Below are 19,710 nucleotides of genomic sequence, written 5' to 3'. Positions count from 1 at the left end.
TATTGATGGTATGAAAAAAATTAGATTTCGAAGAAATTCTTCAATTAAGTCATCATTCTGCAAAAAATGAGAAGTACTAAAAAGGTTAGAACAATGGTTAACCACATGACCAACTATTGCTTCTAGTTCTGTCATCAAATTGTCTCCATCACTTAGTGAGGAAATCATCTTTGTTGTTGACTTGATCTTTGTAACTCTGGAAATATCTCGTATTTTTGTCACCTTCTAAGCTTCTGTTTGCAATGAACAGTGGGATTCCTGGAAATATGAGGTAATGTTTGACCCATATTATTGACAACAAATTTTTTTAGGTTCAACGTTCTATGCCAAGATGAAGGGAAACAATCTACATTCATCCAAGGCTCGACTATGAGCACAATAATATGATTATGCATATTTATAAGTCTCCTTAGGGCCAATTCTGAAGGAGAATTTTTCAAACCTCTAATGTTCCAAAAGATGCACTTCTTTGATGAATAATACCTATGTAATGTCTGGGTCATTAGTCATGACTCTAATACAAATTGTATAACATTTGTGACATTAGAATTTTTTTGTTGAATCAAACGATGAATAGACCATTTTCATTATTCAATAATATAGGAGACATTAGAATAACAAAACTGCTTCAAATTCTCAGTTAGTTTGAGGTAGGCCATCCGGTCTTCGGGGAGCTTCCTTGTGGTGGACGAATATTTCACTTCTTGGGGGTGACATGGAGGCGACTCGGGACTGGTTCTCGGAGGGGGTTGCTAGGACGATCCGGAATGGTCACTCGACACACTTTTGGCATGATCCTTGGTGTGGTAAGGTCCTCCTCAGACATAGATTTAGTCGGTTCTTCCAGTTATCTCTCCAGCAGGGAGGTAGAGTTGGGGAGTTAGGAGCGTGGGATGGGGGGACTTGGGTTTGGGACCTAAGGTGGAGGAGGCCTATGTTTGTCTGGGAGTCTGAGCTTCTTACTGAGTTGCTGGTGGTTGTGACTAGGCACTCTCGGTCGGAGAGAGAAGATGGGTGGTCTTGGACTCATAGTTCAGACGGTAGGTATTTGGTTAAATCGGCCTATTATCATCTCCTTCTCTTCCTGGTGATGTAGCCCCGGAAGGTGTTGTTTTGGATGCGGTTGCTCAGGTCTGGAAATCTTGTGCCCCTTCAAAAGTGGTGGTTTTCTCTTGGCAGCTTATGCTTGATAGGATCCCCTCTAGGCTCAATCTTAGTCTTCGTGGCATCCTGCTCCCGGTAGGGGGCTTAGGGTGTGTCTTTTGTGATGCGTCACCCGAGTCGTCGGTGCACCTGTTCCTCTCGTGCCCTGCTATCTTTCCTGTGTGGTATCAGGTGTCTAGGTGGTTAGGTTGGGAGTTTGTGATCCCGTTAGGTTTAGAGCAGTTGTTCTTATCCTTTACGGGACTAGTGAGGGGGGAGCGTGTTAGGTTAGGTTTGCGTCTGGTTTGGCATGCTGTTATTTGGACCATCTGGACGTCTCGGAATGACCTTATTTTTTCTGGTGGCGTCCTTCGAGAGGAGCCTGTGGTGGATCGTGCAAAACTCTTAGCTTGGAAGTGGTTCTTGGCTAAGTGCCCTGTTAGTTCCTGCTCTTTCTACGAGTGGGAGTTGCATCCCGTCCTTTGTTGGCAGCGGTAGGGCGTTTGGTGGTTGTGTTCCTGAGGTTGTGGGGGGGTTGGGCGGGGGTTCGTTTTGGCCTCTACCTCTCCGGCTAGGCTTCCTCAGTTTTTCCTTGTGCTTTTTCTTTGCAGGGCTTGGAGGTTTTGCTATGTCCTATTGCGGGGTTGCAGCTTCGGTGCCTTTTTTTTTTTCTTTTCTTTTCTTGGTGTTTTTGGTTTTTGGTGGTGCCTTTGGGCGCTTTCTCCTTCCCCGCTTGTGGGGTTGGGAGTTTACCCTTAAGGTTTTTTGGCGTTGGGTGTCTTCGGACGGCCTTTTGGTGTATTTGTACAGTTTATATCTGTTTATATATATATATATATATATATATATATATATATATATATATATATATATATATTTGCCATTCAAAAAAAAAAAAAAGTACCAACTCCCCAATTATGAATGAGAGCCATTTTTTATTCTAAACAAAGACATGGAATTATCTCTTCAAAAAAAAAAAAAGACATGGAATTATTATTAATCTTTCAAGTAGAGTTTACATGGAATTATCTCTTCAAAAAAAAAAAAGACATGGAATTATTATTAATCTTTCAAGTAGAGTTTTTAATGATTATCAAATACATAATATGAATATTGGGCCACATGGTAACACCATATAACATGTGGGATACTCTTCTCCCAACAAGTTTTGCTCCCATCCAACCAAAATGACCAAAGTACCCCTGCATGAGTTAACTAACACATGTGCTAATTTCTGCCTTAGTTAACTCACACAGCGTACCTTAAGTCACGCAAGAGTAAGTATACGCGTGAGTTAACTCATGCAGCAATTAGCACCTGCGTATGTTAAACTGATTTGATTAATACGCAACTTTACTCGAATTTATTCAATACGCAATTTATTTAATTAGTCTTTATTCGAATTTATTTATTCAATACGCAATTTATTTAATTAGTCTTTATTCAAATTTATTTAATCAATACATATTTTATTTATATTTAATTAGTCTTTATTCAAATTTATTTAATCAATACACATTTTATTTAAATAGTCTTTATTCAAATTTATTTATTCAAAACACAATCACAAAATAAATGCAAAAATTAACAAAAATAAAGGAAACAAAAATAATAAATATAAAATGTCATTTTATTAATATATTTTTTATTACATTTACAATGGGGTAAAACTAAATATGCAAAGAACAAAAAAAACCACCAAAAAACCTACCTTCCTGTGGTAAAACTAAAAAAAAACCACCAGAAAACCTATCTTCCTGGTAAAACTAAAAGAAATCCACAAGAAAACCAGCCTTCATGTGGTAAAAAAAAAAACCGCAAAAAAACAAACATCCCTGAGGTAAAACTAAATTTGCTTCGTTTTACCCCAAGAAGGCTGCTCACGTATGAAGCCCGGATACAAGATACCACCGATACGTAGGTACGGAAAAATTTCAAAAATTAAGATACGATACTGCTGGGATACGTTAATAAAAAAAATATATAATTAAATGTACAATATAATTATAACAATTTTTTTTTAATATGCAAATATATTAACAAACACAAGAAACTAGTCATAGGCTCGTATACATCAACATAAATATAAATAATATTGACGATTAAGAGAGTAATGATTAGTCAATTATATACACAATATATCCCAAAAAGAACACCATAAGTGTTATATTATATCCAAAAGGAACATTGTTAGTGCTATACTTTATTGATCAAAAAATGAAGCACTATATTCAAAAAAATAAAATTAAAATTTAATCTTCGGATACTCTCCTGATACGTATCGGGAAGTATCAGATAATTATTTTTTTTTTTAAAATAAAATTTAATCTTCGGATACTCTCCTGATACGTATCGGGAAGTATCAGGCAGGTATCGGTGCAGGATACACAGGAGATACGATACGTCATCTATTTTGAAGTATCTGGGCTTCACAGTTGCTCACCAATCACTTTTTTACCCCAAGATTGACATCTTTTTACACCTAAATAAAGACTAAAAAAAGAAGAAAAATACACCAAAATAAAGACTAAAAAAAAAAAAAAAAGAAAGAGATTCATAGGGGGAGATAGTGAGGAGGAGAGTGAGAATGTGAGATGGTGTGAGGAAATGAGGAAATTTTGAGCTGTATTTATAGGGGGAGATTGTAACATATGTTATATCTACTATAAATATAGTCAAAAAACGTGTAAAACATAGTAAAAAAACGTGCAAAACCAATTAAAATCACTTGACCAAAATCCAAAAAACGTGTGTTCTTGAGCTCTGACTAACCGGCCAACCTGCGTGAGTTAACTCGCGCACATGCCAGTGGTGCGTGACTTAAGTCACGCTGAAGTATAAGGTGTGTGAGTTAAGTCACGCTGCGCGACTTAACTCACGCAGGGATATATCAGAAAATTCAGTTGGACGCGGGTGTTTTGTGTTGGAAGAAGAGCAGAATTCTAGCATGTGGTAGGGAGATTGTTTCTTAAGATCAACCTAGCCTTAACGACGGTAACCCATTGAGCATTAGAGTGCATCATACCCGAACAAAGCTTCAAACATCCGTCCTTGTTAGGCTTAGAAATAATTCTAAGGGGGCGTTTGTTTGAGGGTTACAAAATTTATTCCCAGGTATTCATTTTCCCAGCCATGTGAAGGTAAAAATTTTATACCCAGGAAAATATACAAAAAAGTGTTTGGTTAATTGTTTAATTCCTGGGAATGTTTATAAAATAATTCCAAGGAATAGGTAAAATATGTTTGGCTTGAGATGTAGAATCCTGGGAATAAATGTTATAATTACATAAGTACCCCTATTGAATAAACCATGAAACTAACGTCTTCTTCTCCAGATTTACAACATGAGTTGCAGGCATACAAGTTACAACCAATATAAAAATTTAAAACCCTAGCAAACCCCTTCCTCAGTGCTCCTTTTATCACTCTCTTTTCTCAGGTAAATCCATCGTCACACGCAATTGCACTACTCTTCGAGTTTTTCGTTCTCATTTTCCGTTTTTTATAAACCCAAATTTCTTCCTTAACTTTCCGACTCAAATCAATATACTTTATAATTGTAATTCTTGACTTCACTCGTTTAGTTTAAGTTAGGGTTTCTTTGTTGGAATGTGAAATTTTGTTAGTGTCACTGTGTTATTTGTGTTTTGATACAATAGTGTGTGTATATAGAAGAAGCAGAAGTGCAGAACTTACTTTTTTTGAGCTTTAATTATAGTGGGTCTTTAATCTTTATGGATTTTGAAAATAATGAATCTTTATTGGAATGTGAATTTTTTTGCTTTCACTAATCTTTATTGATTTTATGCTTTAACCTAAAGAATTGATAATGAGAAGTTGGTGGTTTGATTTTGCAGTTGATTAAATTTGAAACGATTGTACAAAATAGCGTTTAGCGGAACAATAGTGGTTTGTTAAAATTCTGCTATCCTATGTACAGTCCAAGAATAACATATATTCGCATTCGTAAGAAATATTTTGGCAATTGTGTTTCATTCACCAATATAATCATTGAGCAGTGCAAAAGGTATATCATTTGTTCCAATGTCTGTTTTGACATTTTTTTTTATACTAATTGTTCATTTTTGTTGTTTTAGGTTTAACATATATCTTCCTATTTGTTGCTTTAAGGGCTGAAAATCATGAGTGGAATGCTTAGATTGATTTGCTTGTTAGTTAGTTTAAAATTTCCTTGATGATTGCACTGATAGAGCAATGCTTAGATTTTTTTAAGTTTGAAGGCCTGAAGTTACTTTCAATTGATTAATGTCAATTAGTTCATTCAATTTAATTGCTAATTCAATCACTTTAAGCCATTTGAATAGATAATTGCAGTTACAGAATAATTTTTATTTCATTGTGCTAATTTTTATTTCATTGTGCAGTAATTTTATTGAACAACAGGCTTGGCATTTCAAAGTCACATTTATGTATGGTTTGGGACAGATTAGACGTTGACATTTTGTTTGGATAAAATAGTGGCTGCAAAACTCTTCTTGTCCTCTCGCTCAAGATTGAACAAGAAAGGTGTACAAATTGGTTTAGGTTGAATATAACAGAGCAAATTTGAGACAATTGCATGCTAAGAACTCAGTTGTTGCTCAGGCCAAGTGGCAGCCCCCACCGCACGGAACTATAAAAATCAATGTGTATGCAAGCTGTTCGGCGAATGAGAAAACCAGTTGGGGACTGATAACTAGAGATCGTAGCGGATCAGTTACGCATGCTGCAACAAAAAGAGAGGACAATCAAGTCTCCCCCTAGTGGCTGAAACGATAGGACTACGTTGGTGTTTACAATGGGCTGAAGAACAACACTACCATAACCTGATATTTGAGAATGATACAGAGTTGGTGGCTAAGGCTCTCTTTGAATCTATGCGGTCTGCTGCCATAGAAAATTTAATCTTGCATTGTCTGCAAATTTTAGCTCACCTAGAAAATACTAGGGTATTGTATGTTAGTAGAATTTGTAACAATGTTGCGCACAGCCTAGCTGCTTTAGCTTTAGATGTTGGATGTAAATCTAGGGTGGGCAATGTCCCTAACGAGATCATGAACTCTCTGTGTAAGGATTCCTTTTCAAGTTAATGAAAATCCTTCTTGCTGTCAAAAGAAAAAAAAAATGTTTGATAAGACACTTTTTTTTATTCGGCAAATTTTATTCTCGACAAAGTTTTGTGTAAGATACACAAAACCCGCGGAAGATAACTAAAAAACAATTACAACCACCACACCGATTTAACGGGCCACCAAAACAAACACCAAAAGCTACAAAGAAACAAAAGCCAAAACTAACAATAACCATTCTACAAAAAACACTGCACCAAATCCTCTTCAAAAGTGATGTTGGTATATGCAAAAAGAGCAGGCCACGCATATGTGCTTGAACAACACAAATCAGCTGGTCCCTAACACCCAAAATTGTATACTCCTACCTCATAATCTCCAGAGGAACACACCGAAAAACCGGTTAAAAAGAACACAAAAGCTGCTACCCAAATGCACACCAGCAGCCACGAATTCTGCAGCACTAGAACCCCAACAAATGTGCACAAAAAAACGACTCTGCTGCACCCAAAGCTACATATAAGCACCTTCATCATCGCGTAAACACATGCCTATCCCAACCTGGTTCAAAACAGTGGAAAACACCACATCAATATTACATTTTAAACGACTCGGGAGTGGTTTCTGCCAACGAGTGATGCCTGGAACACTAGTGGGTTGAAGCTGCTGCTGAACAACAACGTGAGAAGGCATAACAGCTGCAGAAGTAGAGGTATTGTGCTGCTGTCTTGGTGAAGAATTAGCTGCCAACCATTCCTCTATATTGTGCAGCAGAAATAACAATAACGATTTGTTCAAATTTCGCTATGCAATAGTGCTATAGCCGGTATTTAAGAACAACCTACCGGTTTTAAGTGGTGATTACAAGGAGTGTCATAGAGTAATCAATTCCTCCTCCACACACTCCAAGCACATTTAACTATTAAAAGCCAACGACCAAAGCAGTGAAAATTAAATGATTCATATATTATGTAATGAATCTCTATGATTATATTGAATGAATGATGAAAGCATCATGCAAGAGTTTATCATAACAATTAAGTAACAAGCTCAATATGAACTTAACAAACTTGTAACAAAATCTGTCCTACTTGGCGTAGATGCTGACTCAACTTATGTTGTTGAGCCATTCATCATAGCAACTAAGTCTAATAGGCATGCCATGCCAAAGACTAAACTCCAAATAAGAAGCACAGAACACCCTGCTCCTTGCAAACCAGAAAACACACGACATCAACATACACTAGCACACCAGAAAACACGGCCTGCAACAAACAAACATCAGAAAAAACCACAACAGCAGTGCTGAAGAAAAAACACATGGCAGCAACAAAAAAACTGCAGCGGAAGCAACGCCAAAGAGCCAGGACAGAACTGAAGCGAAACCAGAAAGCCATCACAGACACAAATTTCCTATAGCCAACTCAGAACCTGCATTAACCACTCACATCCGATGACAATTATGGCAAAACACATTCTATAGTTTGTATTTCAGATTTTTTTTTTGTAGAGGACAATTTCCCTTATTTTTCATGTAACAAAAAGTGAGAACAAAAATCATAAACAAGAAATTAAAGACAATGTCTTTAAATAAATTAAAGAAATTACGCTTTCTTATAAATAAATTCAAAGGATAATCGAGGTCATTACACAACTAATAAAGACCATAATACGAATACAACTAAATAATAAAAGGAATTAAAGACAGTGGCTACTGAGTTTTTTTTTACCAAATTCAAAAAGCATTGAACATTCTAAATTCTACCTAGAACCATTGTTACTCAAAACAATGTCCACAAACCGCTTCCTCAAGCCAGGAGTATCCATTGTGAAAAAATAGTCGCAAAGGTTATTGTCTTTGGTGATAAGCATACCAGCCATTACCACTTCTTCATCAGACAATCCTTCAATTTCTTTTAAAATAGAGACAATTTGGTTCCTCCTATCAGCTGTGTGTTTCTCGTGCACAAAACAAGAAGTGAAGACTTGTTTCATATTCTCAACACCATTAGCATAAATCTCACCCAATTTGTTCAATGAATTTGACATGCTATCAGAAGCATCATCGTTATACTTCACCCTTTTTCCCCCACGCTTTCCGTTCCTATAATTAGTAGAATCACGTTGTGGTTGGTTTGTTGGATTTGAACCCGGAGCAGTAGTGTTAGTTGTGGGTGTTTCTGGCATCTGCGACTCAAAATTCTCATCATCATCATCATCATTCAAATTAATTCCTGATCCGCCCTCTTGTGTTGATTGAACATTTTCCTTCTCCATCTCAATAGTCATATCAATGATATCTTCTCCTACAGTACCATCTGCTTTATCTTTTCCAAATACAGTATCCAAGCTATCATAGTGTGGAAATGGTTTTTTATACAAGCCAACTGCGGTAGGGTGAGACTGCGTTAAAGGAAAAAGTGTTTAGAAATATAAATTTAATGCAAGAACAATTATCATGAATTTATCAATTGTGGAATAGTATATCTTATATTACCTTGCACCATTGACGATAAATCTCCTTCTCTACTACAATCATCTTTTCAGCATCATTCCACCCAAAACCACTTGCACCTGGACCCAACATATCTTTGATTGCAGAATATTGTCTTTTAAGCAGTTTCACTCTTGATTCAATATGTGGGGTAGCTTTTAGTGTGCAACCTGGGAATTTGTTGTGAATATATTTCTCCAAAGCTTTAGTGTACCCAGGTTTAAATGAGTTTGCATCAGCCTTCCAACCCTCGTCCACTAATTTCAACAAACCTTCCACCAATACTCCATCTTCTTCAGGAGTCCATTGTCGCTTTGTGATTCTTACATTTTGATTTTCAGACGACCCGTCCATCTATTCAACAACTCAACAAGTGTGTGCATGTCAAAATATATAACAATAAATAAAATCATATTACAAGTACATATTTTACAAATAAAAACTCATAAAAGAAACAGATTAGATTAATAAAACTTTTAAATCAAAGTCAACAGTACACTGAAAATAAAAAATACAATCAAATTGAAATGTCAAATAAAAAACAAGAAAATTTTCAATGATTTCCACCTCTCCACCTATTAAATATATCTAATGAAAAACTATCTCTCCATTGACTCCATGTCGTACTTGGCTCCACCGTAGTTATCATGTCACCGGACATGACTTCATCAGAGAATTCATCATCTCCTAAATTCATTTCCAAAGGATCCAATGTCATTTCTTTGCGAATATGATTATGTAGAAGACAACAAGCTGCTATTATTCTTCCTTGAGTTTTTACAGGATAAAATGACTTCTCTCTCAATATAGCCCAACGTCCTTTCAAAAGTCCAAAACATCTTTCTATTACATTCCTAGCTGAAGAATGTTTCATATTGAAAAATTCTTTAGGAGTAGATGGTTGTAATCCATTCCTCCACTCACTAAGGTGATACCTTTGACCTCTATAAGGAGTAAGAAATCCTTCTCCATTCATGTATCCAGCATCACATAAATAATAATACCCTATCATAAATAAAATTGAAGTTAAAATCCATAAACTATGCAAAATATGCTTTATTTTTATATTAATTTATACTTTTGTACCTTGAGGAACCTTTAAACCATTTGGTCGAGAAATAGCATCTCTAAGGACTCTAGAGTCAGCAGCTGATCCCTCCCAACCAGGCAAAACATATATGAATTGTAAATCTGGTGAGCATACACCTAACACATTTGTAGCTATCTCACCCTTCCTTGTTCTATATCTACCTTTGTCAGCTTCCGGCACATTGACCTTGATGTAAGTGCCATCAAGAGCTCCTAAACAATTTTTAAAGTATTTCCATCGTTCGTCTGTGTTGCCCTCCAAAATTGGTTTAGGTTGTTTTAACAATTCTTTATGACACTTCAAAACTGCCAATAATACATTACTGAAATGCCTACTAATCGTTTCACCAGACCTAACAAATTGTCTTCTAATCATTCTATTCTTAACATGATGTGCCAATATATGTAAAAACATGGCGACCAACTCCTCCACACACATGTGTCGAGTAGGAAGCAAACCACCAATAACTTGCAACATGTCACATAGTTTGTGGAAAGCAGCTCTATCCATCCTTGTATTTTCAACGCAAGCCAAATCACTCATGTAAATAATTCTCCGAAAATGGACTTCTCTAACTAAACTTCTTTCATAAAAATCCCATGACCTTTTTCTCTTTTTTGAACGCTTACTTAACTCAAGGTAGCATAACACAATTGTCATCAACATAAAGTAATTCAACATCTCCATATATATCATAAACATTGCTATAATTTTTTTCTTCCTTTCACGCATGTCCATCAAATGTGTCATGATAAAAAATAAAATGAAATATTTGCTGCACATATCATAATACTATATTAGAAACATAGAAATTACACCACATACAACATTCTAAACATAACACAAACATCAAACTATATAATGATTCGAAATTAGATAGCATTGCACACTTTGGAACATCATATATGGATAATATTAAGAAATAAACATGTTGTCTCTAGCCAGCAAGACATATAGTTGTTCTGCATAAACCAAAACAGAACCCCAAACAACAGAGGTGCTAAAGCTCAATAAACCAGCTAAACAATTCCCAAAAAACAAAACACATTACTCCTTGACACTTATTACCTCAACATACAATCTCTAGAATTTCAACACCATTCATAATACAAACAAATGGGAAATCTAACTAAAAACCACCTCGCAGACAAAAGTGATATTCATGGAAAGCATAAACATCAATTATCTCTAAATATTGTACATTATTAATTTGATAAAGGGTGGTAGGATATCAACTACTAATTCAAGTTAAAAATGAAATAATTATTATGATGATTGGTCTGGTTTTGAACAAAACTAGTTTGATCACACTAACAAATGGTACAAGGAAAATTTTGGTTCCTTTTAGTTACTCTCTAAGATACAACACTGAATATCAACTCCTTGCAAAGGATGAATTGTTTTAAATTTGATTTATGCCAAATGAAAAACAGAACATCAGTTGAGCACTATTGAGATTCTTGTTTGTGTTTGCATTGCAGAGTTATCCCATGTTTATAATTTAGAAGCTGCAGCATATCTCAGAGTAGCAAGAATTGAGGCATACACCCTAACTCAGTACTCATGAACCTTGTCCTATATCTGAAAAATTATATATTTGCAAAATTATTTTATTGATTCTTCAATTGATACAATTGGAAGGTGAGAAAAAAAACATGAAAATTAATACTTCAAAGAACAGTGTTTTTTTTTTTTAACGAAACTAAGTGAAGAATTGAAAAACAAAAAACAATAAAAATAAGTATCAACCCCTCAAAAAACAAAAAGAGAAGATTAAGTGAATCAAAATCAACAATATCCATGTTACTAGCTTACCAAAATAAAGGTGGGTTAAATTTCTCAAAACAGGAACAAAAATGGGTTGAGAGAAGGCAATAAGCAACAACAGTAGACCAAAAAATAATGAGATAATGATATCAATTACCAAATCTATGTTGAGTAATGGAAGAATTGAAAAGAAATTTGATGGTACCTTGAAGAGAAGAGTGAAATCCAGAACCAAAATAGCAAGCAGTTGATGAACACCACAAAGATGATGGGTTTTTATAGAAAATCAGGGAAGGTGGGATGTTTAGCGGGAATAGGAATTCACTGAGAAAGAAAAGCGGGAAGTGCAGGGGTATAAATGGCTTTTTAAATAGATCATGGGTTAACATTTCCTGGGAATAAAAGTTTCCCAAGTTATCTGATGGGAATAAAAGAGATGAAAAAGAGAGGAAAAATGTGTGGAACGTGGGGGAGAACGTGGGGAAGCTGCTTTCCTGGGAAAAATTTATTCCTAGGCATATTCTTGTTTTTCCCATCTACCAAACAAAGCAATCTTTGATTCCAGCCTTAGATTCCTAGGAATTATTTTGATAACCCTCAAACAAACACCCCCTAAGGTCCAAACCACCATTGGGAATAGAAACATATTTTGTATATTCATCCTACCCTTAAAAATGATAACCCAATGACAATTAAAGGAGTAACTTCTTGGAAAAAACCAAGAATCTAAGATATAATAGTCTATCAAGCATTCATTAATTCATGGGAATACAAAATAAAAAAAGTGGAAAAATATTTCACTAATAACAAAAATAATTAGATAACTCATGTGTATACAAAATTAAATATTTTTAGATGTCAAAATAATATCTAACCAAAGAGAAAATCAATTGATTAACATTATTTATATAAAAAATAAATTGATTAACATTATTTATATAAAAAATAATAATATAAATGGATATTGGATTCACTTATAAATGTAAAAGAATGGTATAAAGCTCCATCATGGATTCAACTTGAGATAGTAGCTCAATAGTAAAAATTTAGCTTTATAATCTCAAGGTACATTAATTTTAAGAAACTACAATTCATAACATGAATCAATTAAAAACTATATATAAAATTTATACAATAAATCATGAAAGATAATTTAAGTTTTGGCTTAAAAGCTACCCTTAAGGTATATATAATCTCAGTTTTCTAACATAAGATTGTCGCAGTAAATACAATGTTTAGTTTTCTAACATCACTTTGAGTATTGAACTTCATATTTTGGATCCATTTGGTGGTAGAAGCCTCCTCTAGGTTTTCTTAAGAATGGTTTTACCTATTCAACTAAACTTTGTTCCTTTTCTGGCCTTTTTTTTATCAATTGCTTTCCTTCCTGTTAACATCTCAAGAGACAAGAAGAACAACAAAATTGTAGAGATTACTCTTGAAGGTGGCCTGTCATCATATACTCAGGATCTATTGTGGTGTTCACTTGAAATTTCCTGAAAACAAAAAATTTACGAGCAGGTGGAAAAAACAAATAAATCATTAGACAAAAATCATATCTTTGTTAAATATAAACTCGTATATGTATATATTCATACAATTTGAAGCATAAAAAAATAAAAATATCATAATTATATTAGATGATCCAAAACAAAAGGAAAAGAAAAACTGATATACATATAAGTTTATATAATGAAAAATAAACATGAATTAGATTAACGATTAGGTGTTGATTGCATACCTTTGGTAGTTTGTCGATTTGATAGCTAAAAATTTATGGTTATTTTCAAAACATCGTCGTCATCGTCTCATTCTCATCTTCATCAATGTTCATTAAAAAAATGCTTGATCGAGAGGACAAAGTGGTTTGACTTGAAATCAAACACATAATATGTTTGGTCAAGTTATCAAATCAAGAATATATCATGCCTAATTTTGACGTCAAAAATCTAAATTGCAAAAGAAAGAAGTTGGACTGACAAATGAAATTAGATGTTCGAAAAATATCAATAAAGATAAACAAGAAAAAAGATATTGAGAATAGATCAGAAAAGAAGAATACATAAAGTCGAAGAAGCAATGGAGAAAAATGAGATGCAACGGCGTCTTATATAGAGAAGGAGAAACGAAAGGAAAGGGACTTTAGGGTTTGGATTTTTGGGCTTGGGCCTAGAAAAATGATTTTTTTACTTGGCTTTTTAAATTTGCACCTTAGAAAATTGCTCTTCTGACTTCAAAAACGTCATATTGACACAAGAAAATTACTTTAAAGCCCTCAGCGGTAGTTAACTGCCGTCCCTTTTTTCCCCCCAAAACCATAAAACCCCTACCTCCTATTCACTCATCACCTCACCTCATTACCTAAACTCAAAAAATCCCCATTTCAAAAATATTTTGTCAAAATCTTGGTTCCAAATCATTGTTGATCGATTGCTAGGACGTTTCTAACACAATATGCATAAAAAAACAGGTATTGCAAGTTTTAACTCGTTTACATTTGATTGCTTTTGCTGTTTTTTTTTGTTCTGACACGAACTTCGGCGGCAGTTAACTACCGCTGGGAGTCAGCGGCTGTTAACTGCCGCTGGACACTTAGAAAATTTTTCAAAACTTAAAAAAAAAATCAATTTTTTTCTTTTGTTTTGTTGTTTGTTTATGTTATTATATGATATTAGATACATGTTTATTAATTATTTTAGCAATTATATGTTGTTTATTTATAGATATGGTTGAGAATGCGGATGATGATATGGGTGATCGAAAACCTAGTGTTGTCGATTCCATTAAGGTTGAAGCTCCCATTAAGGTCGAAGCTTCCGTGAAGGTTGAAGCTTCGGTTAAAGTTGAGGCTTCAAGCCTCAATTCTGATGTGTGGAAACTTCGTGACATTTAACCCTAACCATTCACCAAGAACCACATGCGTGGTACAGTTTTAATTATCAATTATCTATCCACCTTGATATCTATCAAAGTTTTCCTAACCATTTACTTAGAATGTTAGTAGTTTAGGTAGTAGTGATAGTTTAGAGTGTAGTTGGATAATGAAGAAGGCTAAGTTGATAGTTGAAATATAGTAGAAAGTAGTGTGAGGACTTGGAACTGAAATAGATTGTATTGCTCTCCAAATTGGATTGATTTGGATTGATTGCAAATGAGTACATGCTTGCCTATTTATAGGTGTGAATGTCATATTCTAGATAGTTCTTTCTAGATTCTTCATGACATTTCCTACTACATGTGTAATATTTATTAAATCTAAAATATACTAAACTATTCTAGAGAAATCTAGTCATGTACATTAATTCTTAACATTCTATAAGTTACTAATGCATTCTAGAGAATTCTAGAAATATGCAGCACATTTTAACATTCCTCCTTGATGCATATTTTGCTAACTCCAAGCATAGTTCGTGGTAGCTCAAATCTTGATCTAGCTAAATTCTCCATTGATGGAATGCCGGTCAATTCTTTTTCTCCATGCTCGAGGAGCTTTCTTTAGCTCATTCAAAGATTTTCTTAGTCATAGATCTTTTTCATCACTGCCTTTGGCACATAATTCTAGTTTTGACGCTATTTTATAGTTTTCAGGCTCATGTTTGGCCAAGTTGCAAGTTTCATATATATCCCTCAATGATCTTACTCTTGTTGGAGTATATTTTGGTGAAGAATTTTCTTCTTGTGAAGGGGAAGGTGGCGTACCTGGTTCTTCAGTTGCTTCTTCTATAGCTTCACTGTTTGATTGTTGTATTGCAATGGTAATGTTGCTTCTCTCAACTTGTCCTTCATTAAAATTCCAGCTAGCATTTTCATCAAATTCAACTTTGAAGGCAATGTTAGCAGTATTTTTGAAGCTTATCGGAAAGCTTCTAATTCTTTTCTCCATTTTTATTTGGGCTATCTCTTGTCTTTTGTGATTGTTGTCAAATATGGAGCATGTGTCTCCTTCAAAGTGTATAATATATCATTTCTTCAACATTTAACCAATACTCAAAAGATTTTCTTTAAGATTTGGAACTAGTAAGACATCTTTGATGAACCTCGTACATTTTTTTGTCTCCACCATCACAGTGCATTTGCCTTTAGATTCCACGACTGAGCTATTTCCAAGTCGAACCTGTTCTTTGACAGAGCCATCAATATCCTTGAAGATGCTCTCATCTTTGGCCATGTGATTGCTGCAACCACTATCCAAGTACCAATTTCTACTCAATTCGTCATTGGAATCTTGGGTGGCATAAAAAAGATGTTGTTCATAGTCACGTTGGTCCTTCTCACACTCATGCTCTTCAATGAAGTTTGCTTGATGCTTATTTTTGATGTAGTAGTTTTTCTCGAAATGTTCAAATTTCTTAAAGTGTCCACATTGTGGTTTTCCGCACCATCGACAATATTTCTCGGCATGATTTGTCTTCTTGCATATGCCACATGGAGGATAATCATTTTGATTTTTCTTGGAGAAATTTCTTTGTTTCTAGAATTTTCGCCACTTTTCTTGTTTCCTCCAAATCCTTTATTTTGAGACTGTAACTTAAGCATTGATTGAAAAGCATTTTAAACTGTGTCTTCATCATGCTTATTCAATCTTTGCTCATAAACTTCTAGTGAGCGCCTATTAATTATGTCACCGACAAAGTTGACAAATCTTTGGTTTGCTCAATTGTAGTAACGATTGCATCATACTTACGAGGAATATAAATTAGAATTTTCTCAACAATTCTTTTGTCGAGAATATTATCCTTTGAAGTTTCCATTTGAATCACTAGTTCTTTTATCTTGGTATAATAGTCTTTTACAGTCTCAGACTCTTTCATTTTTATTAACTCAAACTCACGTTTTAGAGTCTGAAGTTTAATGGCACGTACCTTGTCACTTCCTTCAAACTCCTCCTTTTGTGTACCCCAAACATCTTTGGCACTTGTAGCTCCCATTATTCTTGGAAAGATAATGTATCCTACCACTTGTTGCAGAAAGAACAACGCATTTGCATCTTTCTGTTTATTTTCCTTCAACTCCTTTTTCTGAGTTGCATTGAGGGTTGAAATGCTTGCGAAAATAGTAAATCCTCCATCTACAATTACCTAAAAATCTTGAGAGCAAAAAAATGTCTTCATTTTAATGCTTCAAAAATCATAGTTTTCACCATTGAAAGTAGGGATAGTCATAGATGACGGTTGAATGGTATTAGCCATGTCTTAGGGAAAATTTAGAAATTGTGTAGGATATAAGGAGGGTTTGGTTCTAAATAGGTGGATAAATTTTCTACGCCCAATATATGATCGAACGTAGCTTTGATGCCATTGTTAGTAGTTTAGGTAGTAGTGATAGTTTATAGTGTAGTTAGATAGTGAAGAAGGCTTTAGTTGATAGTTGAAATATAGTAGAAAGTAGTGTGAGGGCTTGGAGCAAGAATAGATTGTATTGCTCTCCAAATTGGATTGATTACAAATGAGTACATGCTTGCCTATTGTTTTATCTTGGTTTTCGGGTGTCAAACATTGATTACGTTTGAACCTTTTAAACCGGTGATATCTTATTTTTTTCTTGGGAAGGGAAAAAGTAAGCAAAACCCTTGAGAATCGAGGTCCGGGAGTTGTTTTCGCTACGGGAAGGTGTTAGGCACCCATAACGACTATAGTATCCTATAGGAACCGTCTTTAATTTCTACGCGCGCGCTTTATTTTTAAATGCTATTTTGAAAGTAATTATTAGGCCTAAAGGGGTCTAAGTGAAGAATTGGAGGGAGAAGAATGTTTTTGGATTTTTATTTTAGTTGAATTGAAGGAATTTTGCTCCTTGCCTACGTACCCTTTTAAGGGATCAAATCCACCGTAGTTCTCTTCCAAAAATGTTTTTGTTTTTGTTGGTTGATTTTAAGTTTGAAAATGGATTTTGAAGAATAGAGATTGAGAGGCCTCAAGGGCATGAGAATTAAGAAAAAGAGTGAGGTTTGATTAGTCATTTTGCAAAAGAAGTCAAGTATGATTATTTTTCATTGAAATTTGATTAAGAAAATGGAAAAGGAAAATACAATGGGATTTTGATCCCAAGGTTTATTAGGAAAAAGATTTGAGTGAAGTTCGTTCATATTTTTTTGGAAAATGATTTTTCTAAGTATAAAGCCTAAACGTTCATCTAAACATACAATCCTAAACATACATCTAAACATGCATATTCTAGCTATATACCTAAAGTGGTGTGTGTGCATGTGTCGGTGCTTGTGTCGGTGTACATTATTAGAGTCCATTGTCCTTATTACATCATTGGCCTAGATACATTCTATGGTCTTGCAAGAAATTAAAAATTGCATGAAGTAAAATATTACAAAAACTCCTAAGTATTACATTCTAAGCCTTGGCACCATTTAAATTGCAAGAAGATAAAAGTGAATATGAGATGAGATGGGGATGCTTGTGATGTATGGAACATGAAATAGAATGGTTAGTGGAGATGAGGCATAATAGGATAGTAGTTGTGAGCAAGCAAGATAGCACTAACAAAATGACACAAAAACTTAACAAAACAAGTATCAAAATATGCCTAAAAGTTCATCACAATAACAAGGCAAACACATGACCTATAATCCCCCCATTTTGACACTCCACAAAGTATCTCACTTCAGTCCTAACGCAAGAATTATGAAGCAATGCCATGCCAAGCCTTATAGCACACTTTAAGCACATTTTATACTTTATTTTCACAAGAAAACCCCTCATTACTTGCAAGACAAGAAATTGACAATTTCTATTCACAAACAGCAAATGCAAAGATGCAAATTAGTTACCAACACATCACAAGATCCCACAATAGGCACATGCCTCAATTGGACAAAGAAATCACACCAAACATAGTAAAAACTTGCAAGAATTGAATAAGAAAACAAAATATCCACAAGACACATCACATATTTTTTTTTTTATCAATTTTAACATGTAAAACACTCATAAAATATCAAGAAACACATTAGAAAACACTCAAGAAATTTTTAGATGTTTTCATAAAAGATTTTGAGTTGAAAGAGGTGCAGGAAGCAAGAACAATGTATGAAATAGCAAAAAAACAAGCAAGAGAACAATCTGCGCAGAAATCAAGCCCAGGCCCAAGGGAGTATGGATCCTGGACTATCCAAACGTACCAGGGACGTTGGATCGATCCAGGATTCCCAAACCCTAGATCAAACGATCATAAACACGCAGCACACCGTAACAAACACATAGACGCACAGGAAAATGCCATCATGGCCGTACACGTCATCATCAATCAAAACGAGTGGTCCAGATTGAAAGGAAAAGGCTGAACCAAGTGAACCAGCAAGGTTTGGGTGAACCGGCCGGTTCAAACATGTTTATAAAGGGAGATTGAGGCCGGTTCACCTCATTCCTTCCTTTTCACTCTCTCTCTAACTTAAACGCTCTCTTCTCTCTCTCTAAAACCTCTGCAACTTTAACCTGGCCGGAAACTGGGAAGGACGGCGGAGGAACGGCGGAGGAAGATGAATCTTCATCTTCTCCGACGATCTGAAAGAGTTTTTTATATAGAAACGTCCGTCTTCCTTCCATCTTTACGAATCCGAGGTTGTTTTTGTGAAATCATGCTGGAAACGAGGTAGATCGGACCTTTTGTTCACCGTTTTTAGGGTTTTCAAACTTTTCCTAAAATTCTTGGAATTAAACCCTGATCTAACTCGTTTTCCTCGCTGATTACGAATCTAAGCTTTGTTTCGTGAAACAAACGGTGAATCCCTGAGATTTTATGCTCTAGGGTTTCGTTTCAAAATTTTTTGGAATCTTTTCGAAATCTTTTCTTCGATTCACCGTTTACTTTCACATTCAGACCTTCGATGATGATTATATGAAAAAACGAGAAGGTTTTGTGGACTTACTTGAGCTTGATTGGAGATTTGAACTGGATTCTTCGGAAAACTTGGATTCTGAATCTTCTCTTGATGTTTGTGGTAAGTTTTACGCCGAAACTGAAAATAAATCAGTTCTTCATCTTCTTCTTCTTCGCTGGTTCAGATTCCCTTTGATCTTTCTTCTCCTCTTCCTCGAATTCTCTGTGATCACGTTGTTTCGTCCTTTGGACGATTTGGCGTTGGAATTGCAGAGCCTTCTTCGTTCGATGATGAAGATTCGTTGCGAATCTCTGAG

At 34.9% G+C, this 19,710-nt stretch overlaps 3 protein-coding genes and 1 long non-coding RNA gene across 4 annotated transcripts; 2 read left to right on the top strand and 2 right to left on the bottom strand.

The window, feature by feature from the left end:
- The first annotated feature begins 715 nt into the window (after positions 1-715).
- On the top strand, positions 716-1,641 carry LOC146915115 (uncharacterized). Its single transcript, XM_085721244.1, has 2 exons — positions 716-1,040; positions 1,097-1,641. Exons 1-2 carry the CDS (start codon positions 716-718, stop codon positions 1,639-1,641), a joined length of 870 nt encoding a protein of 289 aa, XP_085577370.1.
- A 2,576-nt stretch (positions 1,642-4,217) lies between these two features.
- On the top strand, positions 4,218-6,129 carry LOC146915114 (uncharacterized). Its single transcript, XR_015014481.1, has 2 exons — positions 4,218-5,170; positions 5,548-6,129. It is a non-coding gene; the product is annotated as an uncharacterized LOC146915114 (long non-coding RNA).
- A 1,668-nt stretch (positions 6,130-7,797) lies between these two features.
- Positions 7,798-11,943, bottom strand: LOC146915112 (uncharacterized). Its single transcript, XM_085717669.1, has 3 exons — positions 11,769-11,943; positions 8,710-9,060; positions 7,798-8,615 (listed from the first exon to the last, which is right to left on the bottom strand). Exons 2-3 carry the CDS (start codon positions 9,058-9,060, stop codon positions 7,974-7,976), a joined length of 993 nt encoding a protein of 330 aa, XP_085573795.1. The 5' UTR covers positions 11,769-11,943; the 3' UTR covers positions 7,798-7,973.
- Positions 9,150-11,910, bottom strand: LOC146915113 (uncharacterized). The gene is made up of 3 exons (XM_085717670.1): positions 11,769-11,910; positions 9,793-11,377; positions 9,150-9,711 (listed from the first exon to the last, which is right to left on the bottom strand). Exons 2-3 carry the CDS (start codon positions 10,577-10,579, stop codon positions 9,260-9,262), a joined length of 1,239 nt encoding a protein of 412 aa, XP_085573796.1. The 5' UTR covers positions 10,580-11,377; positions 11,769-11,910; the 3' UTR covers positions 9,150-9,259.
- Positions 11,944-19,710: the final 7,767 nt, after the last annotated feature.

Source organism: Medicago sativa, chromosome 6 (assembly GCF_051527215.1).
Source record: "Medicago sativa cultivar Bolivia chromosome 6, Bolivia_mono, whole genome shotgun sequence".
NCBI classification, from domain to species: Eukaryota; Viridiplantae; Streptophyta; class Magnoliopsida; order Fabales; family Fabaceae; genus Medicago; species Medicago sativa.
This window is presented reverse-complemented; position numbering and strand designations above follow the sequence as displayed.